Source organism: Nothobranchius furzeri, chromosome 14, assembly GCF_043380555.1.
Source record: "Nothobranchius furzeri strain GRZ-AD chromosome 14, NfurGRZ-RIMD1, whole genome shotgun sequence".
Classification (NCBI taxonomy): domain Eukaryota; kingdom Metazoa; phylum Chordata; class Actinopteri; order Cyprinodontiformes; family Nothobranchiidae; genus Nothobranchius; species Nothobranchius furzeri.
Window position 1 is genome coordinate 41,769,405 of NC_091754.1, and position 7,500 is coordinate 41,776,904.

Genomic DNA, 7,500 nt, shown 5'->3' on the forward strand with positions numbered 1-7,500 from the left:
TGTTACTCAGGCAGATTTCCCGTTAGAAACATCATAGACTTACTAGAGGTCGCAGAACGTTGGACGTTATTTTCCTCTGTAAACTACAGCGTTCACCCGTTTGGTTCGGTGACACGACAGAAATGCATGATTGTGTTTAAACTGTTTTTGTTTGGGCTTGTTATTTACTGATAAAGTGATGCACACCACAGTAATGTGTTGTTATGGGTCGTGTGCGTGTGTGTGTGTGTTACCTTTAATGTCCTGTTGAGAGGTTTGTAAATCTGCAATATGCTCTCCCCACAGTTCCATTAAAAGACAATAGACAATTATTTCAGAGTAAATCCCTTCTTAACCTCCAGTGTCACAGAGCACCCTGCTCCTGCTCTGACTCAGAGCTCCCATAATGCATCTGGCACACAATGCCTTCAAAATGTCCACTTGTAACAGCGGAGTTGGTTTCAGGTGTTGAAGTAAAAATCCCAGTTTGGTCAGTTGTGTCATTTTCTCTTCATTAAAATGTTAAAGACATGATTTGTGTGTGTGTGTGTGTGTGTGTGTGTGTGTGTGTGTGTGTGTGTGTGTGTGTGTGTGTGTGTGTGTGTGTGTGTGTGTTCATTTAGATCACAGTGGAGTGAACCAGCTGGGAGGTGTGTTTGTGAATGGGAGACCTTTGCCTGATTCCACCAGACAGAAGATAGTGGAGCTGGCCCACAGTGGAGCTCGGCCGTGTGACATTTCTAGAATCTTACAGGTGAGTTCAGAACCACATCCGCATGACTAACAACCATTAGTACCTTAGCTGGTACATGATCACTGGGATTTTTCATCCTAAATAATTGAATAAAATGCAGCTGGGCACCCAAAGTCAGGGTGGTTTCCGGGGCTGGTGCTGAAGCTGGGGCTGGGGCCCGGCCCAGGGCCAGGCACGGGTAGAAGAAGGAGAATAACAAGCTGGTGATCACTGTGTACACATTGGTTTGCCCTCCTTAGTAGATGTATGGCTCACATGTCCAAAGCCATCCACACCCTGCTCCAGTGTGGTGTAAACACAAGCAATCCAGATTGAAAATACTTTTCACCTTGGCGCCCCCTCCAGCGCGGCACAGACACTGCACACCCACTTTTTGCAGGAAACTCCCCTTGACCAGGAGTAAACCCTCAACAGAACCTGGCTCAGCATGAATCTTCTTTGCTGTTGTCATACAAACATTTTCACACCGAAGGACAGTAAATGACTTTTTCTGTTCTGTCCTGCCCATCCTCGGTGAGATGGTTCAGGCCTGACTAGTAGGACACATGCTCATCTCTCAGGGTTTAAGAAGAGCTTTTCCAGACAAGTTCCACTCGGAGGAGACCCGGTGTCAGAACCAGGACTTACTGGATCCATTAAATATTTTCTCTGGGTAGATTGTTTAAAAACACACAGAACACACAGGTGTGATGAGGTGGTGGGCGTGGTTTAACGCCCTGCCTCCCCACATCTAAAACTATTGGGTAAAACTCTGGTTCTGATATGATGTAGAGTATGTTGGACCTGATGATGGACCTGTCCTGGTGTGACCCTGTCTCCCACTCTCTGACCTCTGGGATAATGACTCTTTTTTTCCCTCTTCAGTTTTTTCCCCACAAGATAAGACATCATCTGGTTCATTTCTCTGTGTTAACAAATGTGATCATCTGCTGAACACAGTGCTGCTTGTGTGTCCAGGTCTCCAATGGCTGTGTGAGTAAGATTCTGGGTCGGTATTATGAGACAGGTTCGATCCGTCCTCGAGCAATAGGAGGGAGTAAACCCAGAGTGGCGACTCCAGAGGTAGTGGCGAAGATCGCCCAGTACAAGAGGGAGTGTCCGTCCATTTTTGCATGGGAGATCAGAGACCGACTGCTTGCAGAGGAAGTCTGCACCAGCGACAATATCCCCAGTGTAAGAAAGGCTTTGACATCCTGTAAGCTAAGAAGTTGATCTCCTTAAATGTGCTCTTTAAATAAATGTGACTGGGCTGGTTTCAGCCCCTCAGTGGCACAGATGTTGCTGATTGATGATGTTTGGTATCCTATTCTTCCTACCAAGGACTTCATTGTCTAAGATTCTCTTCTGATTTGGATTTATCACCAGGTATCGTCAATAAATCGAGTGCTCAGGAATTTAGCCACTGACAAGCAGCAAATGGGCACAGTGGGATCTGAAGAACTGTTTGACAAACTCAAGCTGCTCAATGCACAAACCACCTGGGGAGGGCGTTCAGGGTGGTATTCTAGGACCACAGTCCTGAATTCAGGTAAGACTTGTGTTCCATCAAAGAACTGCATGTTACATAATGTATTCTTCTTAAAAGGTGTGACAGGGACGTTTCCAACAGGGTAGCAGTAGTTACAGATCCATGAGCAGATTATTTACTGTAACATTAAAGCAGCTGCACACATCACTGACAAACGTTAGTTAGAGGAATAAACTTCAGAGCGTGGAAATGAAACCTGTTCCTTCTTTCAGTAAACTCTCTGCCCAGATAGATGGTTACATTGGTGTCATTGTGGGCTATGTTGAAATGAGTCATGGTCCCGCCCCATAACATAATTAGGGCAGCAATAGCTCAACAGGTTGAGCGGGTTGTCCAGTAATTAGAAGGTTGCAGGTTCAATCCCGGATTCGGACAGAGAATTCTGCTGTTGTGTCCTTGGGCTAGACACTTAACCCTCCTTGCCTGCTGGTGGTGGTCGGAGGGACCGGTGGTGCCTCGTCTCTGTCAGTGCGCCCCAGGGCAGCTGTGGCTACATCGTAGCTCATCACCACCAGTGATTCACAATTAATGAATGATACACTGTAGTGTAAAGCGCTTTGGAGTCCTTACTCTGAGAGGTGCTATACAAGTGCGGGTCATTTATCATAACCAGTGGGTTGCAGGCTTGTGACCGTCGTTGTGTCTTTGGGCAAGACACTTTCTTCCACCTGCCTGCTGGTGGTGGTCAGAGGGACCAGTGGCACCTAGTGAGTGTTGCATCATCGCTTCTGTCAGTGCACCCCAGGGCAGCTGGGACCACAGTGCAGCTCATCATGGACGTTGGGTTGTAACGGGCTTTGGTCAAGGTCATTTTACCTTTTTTTTTATTTCATGGTGTTAGGGTTAAGGCTGAATCATGCTTCTCCATCTGCGTCAGTGCGGAGACACGCAACGCCATTATCCGTCCTTACGTAGGGCCCCGGCAGGCACGCAAGTATGTACGGAGTCGAGCCCACTTTTTTAAACATCCGTCGAACGAGACGGAGAATGCAAGCTTGTGATTGGTCAGGGTGCCGCTGTCGTCTGCACCGCCGCCATTGCGCCCTCAAAAACATAAAGAGAGCCGAGGATAACTAGCGGCAGACATGGAGCAGCTTGAAGAATACCTCACGAAAAAACTCTAAAACATGAACGTTTAATTCCCTGTGACTGGAGGAGTGAAAAGATGCGCAGCAAGCGTTTTATTTGTGGACGGAAATGACTGGAAACGTGGGTTTAGAGGTGGGGAGCGCATGAAGATGTGGAGGAGTCTGTTAAAAAGTCTCTTATGTACAAAAAACACACACTATGTTGGACCGATACATGACAGGATACCACAAAACAGCGCTACGCCCTCTGCTGTCCTGCCGGGGAATTGCTTTGCAACACTCTCCAGGAGACGGAGAAGTATGAGAACAAAATGCTTCCGTCAATCCGTGCGTGTCTGTCCCTTGCGGAGCTGATGGAGAAGCATGAATCAGCCTTTAGGGTTAACCAGGGCAAAGGTCAAACCAAACTGGATGTAAAGTCAAGATTGAAAGTAACTTGTGGCTGCAGTAGTTAATTAGAGTTCAGTTGTGTCACCTAAACCACACAGAACCTTGATGTGCCATGGTAACCCCATAGCCACTTCCATCCCCACCCACCTCACCCCTAAGAGGTTGTTTACAAAGGAGCTACACCAAATGTGCACAAGCTGCAGCAAACATGAGTAACCTAGCACCAGGAGTTATGATTGGTTAATTATGTCCTCACTGTAACAATGCTTCTTGGCAATGCATCTACTTGTCAGGAGTGTGCCTCTGTGGAATAAGCAGCAGCTAAATGAGCAGGTAGCAGATATGCTTGTCTTTACGGTCAGAGCTACCCGGGAACACGCTTTTGGGCTCCAGTGTGTTCTTTATTCTCTGTCAGTTCATTTAAGTCATTGATCCGATAGGGGAATTTGTTGGACAGTCCGTCTTCATTGGACCCAAACAATGATCTACAACAGACGGATGCCTGAACCAAAACCAGGGCACTCAGTTTACTGAACGGAGGGAACAAAGTTCCCACCGTTATTTCATCATTTACCAGGTTCCATGTTTCGTGCTGGATTGTCTATGATAGATGTTAAAATGAAGATGCATTTGACAGTTTGCATCAGCGTATTGTTCTCTTACATAAAGCTTTAGCAAGTGCACTAAAACGTTTACTCACAGAAACTACAGTAATGGCAAACGTGTAGTTTAAACATGTAAAACTTGTTTTGGCTTTGTGCCAGGCTGTGCGGGGTGGTGCAGCTCCTCCTCCGTCACCCTGGGATTACAACACTGAAACAAAGCCATGCTGCCTGGGCTGCTGCCTCTCCATCGGCCGACAACATGTTTGTGCATGTGTGCGTGTGTATGTGTGTGTGTGTGTGTGTGTGTGTGTGTGTGTGAGGAGAGGAGGGAGTGGGGCATCTGCTCTCATTTGCCTCTCTTTCTGCCTGACTGACTCTGACACTGAGCAATGGCTTCATTTTGTTTTGCAGCCTCTGTCTGTTGGGAATAATGAATAATTAGGCTAGCATCATATAAAAAACTCAAGCCCTACAGGGAACTGGAGTCAAGTTCCCGTCTGCTCTAAGATTACACACTGGAGATCACCAATATGAAGTGAAATATGACTAATGTGTATTGTTCTATTCACAAATGTTAATAATCTGTGATCTTCTGACTCCACCTCCTAATCTGTTGAACTCATAGTCGTGCAACTCTTGTGTAAGACACACAAGCGTGTTCTCGTTAAGTCGTTGGCTTTATCATCTTCTTTGTATCCTCAGATAAAAGTTACCTAATTAACCAGAGTCATTCTAAACAGGTGAAACTATGGAAATAAGTTTGTGGTGCAAACGTTCGTTTATTTCAATTATGGCCGGGACTCGATTAAAAATTTTAATCTAATTAATTAGAGGCTTTGTAATTAATTAATCTAAATTAATCACATTTTAATCGTTCAGAAAAATGTGCCCTCGAAGCAAAATTTTTAATTAGATTTATGAGACAGAGAATCAAACATTAGACATGGTTATTACTGTGAACTAAAGCTTTTAATAAAAAAAATGCATTTTAATTATTCAAATGTCACTGTGTGATATGAAACAAGACCCAAATCAACTAAAATCAGAGTAGTGAGAACACGGAGCATTTTCCCAGCGGCAGCCAGGTGCCTCTCGTTTGTCTGACTACTTTCATAAACTACTGTTAGGGCACAGAATTATTCTGTCTGGAGCTTTCAGCGCTGCACAGATGTTACGTAAATGTTAAAAATATAGCTTACTGCAACCTTTGTAAAGTTTCCGGTGCCACCGGGCAGCTGCAGCAGAGACGATCTCTGAAAAATGTCCGCGACACAGACTCCGTTGTTGTCTGGAAGTTATTTTTCCAAGTTAAGAAAAAAGGCGGATGTGTTTCCTAAATCCTGCATCGGTCCAAGCAAGGCAACTTCTTTCTGTTTTTATTCTGTTTTAGTAGCCATTAGCGCTGTGCATTGTTGTGTGCGTCAGTGATATTCTGTCTACGAGGAAATTGTGCAATGACAAAGGCTCCGCCTTGCTCGAAATGCAAGCTGTGATTAAATGCGTTAATTTTTTTTAACACGTCATTTTTTTTCTAATTGATTCATCAATTAACTCGTTAAAGTCACGGCCCTAATTTCAATATGAAAAGTGAACCTAATTGCAGAGATACACTCATTACACTCACTACATGCAAAAGGGTTCCTGAGGTCTCCAATGGTCCTCAAATGTAATGGTCCAAGGGCCACTCAGCAAAACCACCTGGAAGCACGGGGTCCGGATGGGGGTCCTACAGCTGGAATAAAGGCCGGATTAACCATATGGGCAACTGGGCAATTGCCCAGGGCCCACGAACTCTATAGGGCCCAGGGCAGCAAGGCCACGAGCAAAGTACTGTATCTGTAATCTCCTGCTTTATATTAAACTAGGGTGACCATAAGTCCTGTTTTTCCTGGACATGTCCACTTTTCACTCTCTGTCCGGGCGTCCGGACTGGGGGTTCTTGTATTGATGAAAATGTCCGGCTTTTCATCCAGGAGCAGGGATCGAATTATGGGGGAGCTGTATATCCTACACATCCAGGGGAGCCGGAAAAAAATTTTCTACTTATATTATATAATGTATGGACTCTTTTGAGCAGAGAGCACAGAGAGCGGCACAGCGATGATCGTTGGTGTTCAGCGCTCCAGGCTGCTGCTTCCAGCGCACGGTCCATTCTCAAAGTGGCGCAACCAAAAAACTGTAATTAGCATGTAGCAATGTCCGCACATGTTCTCTACTTTCTGTCTTATTTGTGCCTGAAGCGCTATGCTACTGCGGATGTGTGTGTGTGTGAGTGTGTGTGTGTGTGTGGGGGGGGGGGGGGGGTTGCTGGCGGGTCATTACACCAGCAATCAATATTACAGCATCGCTGCCGTTTGTCTCCCAAATCGCTTACAAATATTGGGTTGACAATTAAAATCGATTTGATATCCCGATGCATCACGATGATGATGGATTTGTTTTCATTGATAAATAGAAGATGTCAGATAATTTGCTTGTGTCTGACACAACCTGCCATCCCCAAAAGCTCTGCATTGACAACAGTCCTTAGGACAAAACATTTTAAGCATTTAGAAAGATTTAACAAAGTAAAATATCTGTTTCCTCATTCAGCATCACACCTCAGGCTGAGAAAGACAATACTCACAAAATATCAAACAATACTGAAAACGTACAGGCCACGCCCAGTTCTTGCCTTTAAGTTATAAAATCCATAATGGGTTCATATATGAGTGTTTAATGTCTCTGAGCAGCTTTAGAGTTAAATATTTATCACAACACTCGGTCTGACTCAGCGCTTCGAGGATAAATAATAATGAAATTATGAAAATAATAAGGCGTGTTTAGAGGTGCGCCCTCCGATCCTCTCTCTCTTGTGTGAGCACACATTGTGCCTCTCTCTCTCTCTCTCTCTCTCTCTCTCTCTCTCTCTCTCTCTCTCTCTCTCTCTCTCTCTCTCTCTGTCTCTCTGTCTCTCTCTCTCTCCCTCTCTCTCTCTCTCTCTCTCTCTCTCTCTCTCTCTCTCTCTCTCGCTCTCTCTCTCCCTGTCTCTCTCTCTCTCTCTCTCCCTGTCTCTCTCTCTCTCTCCCTCTCTCTCTCTCCCTCTCTCTCCCTCTCTCTCTCTCTCAGTCGCTGATCGAGCGAGCGGAGCGCGCCGTGAGACAACCCGCTCAGTTA

At 45.4% G+C, this 7,500-nt stretch overlaps 1 protein-coding gene across 1 annotated transcript in view; it reads left to right on the top strand.

Moving 5' to 3' along the window:
- The window catches only part of LOC107389414 (paired box protein Pax-6), a 21,722-nt gene that overhangs the window by 3,227 nt on the left and 10,995 nt on the right, over positions 1-7,500 (top strand). Inside the window, exons 2-4 of the mRNA XM_054746502.2 lie at positions 603-733; positions 1,691-1,906; positions 2,099-2,261. Coding sequence (XP_054602477.1) covers positions 603-733; positions 1,691-1,906; positions 2,099-2,261 — 510 coding nt within the window. The remainder of the gene's footprint in view (positions 1-602; positions 734-1,690; positions 1,907-2,098; positions 2,262-7,500) is intronic.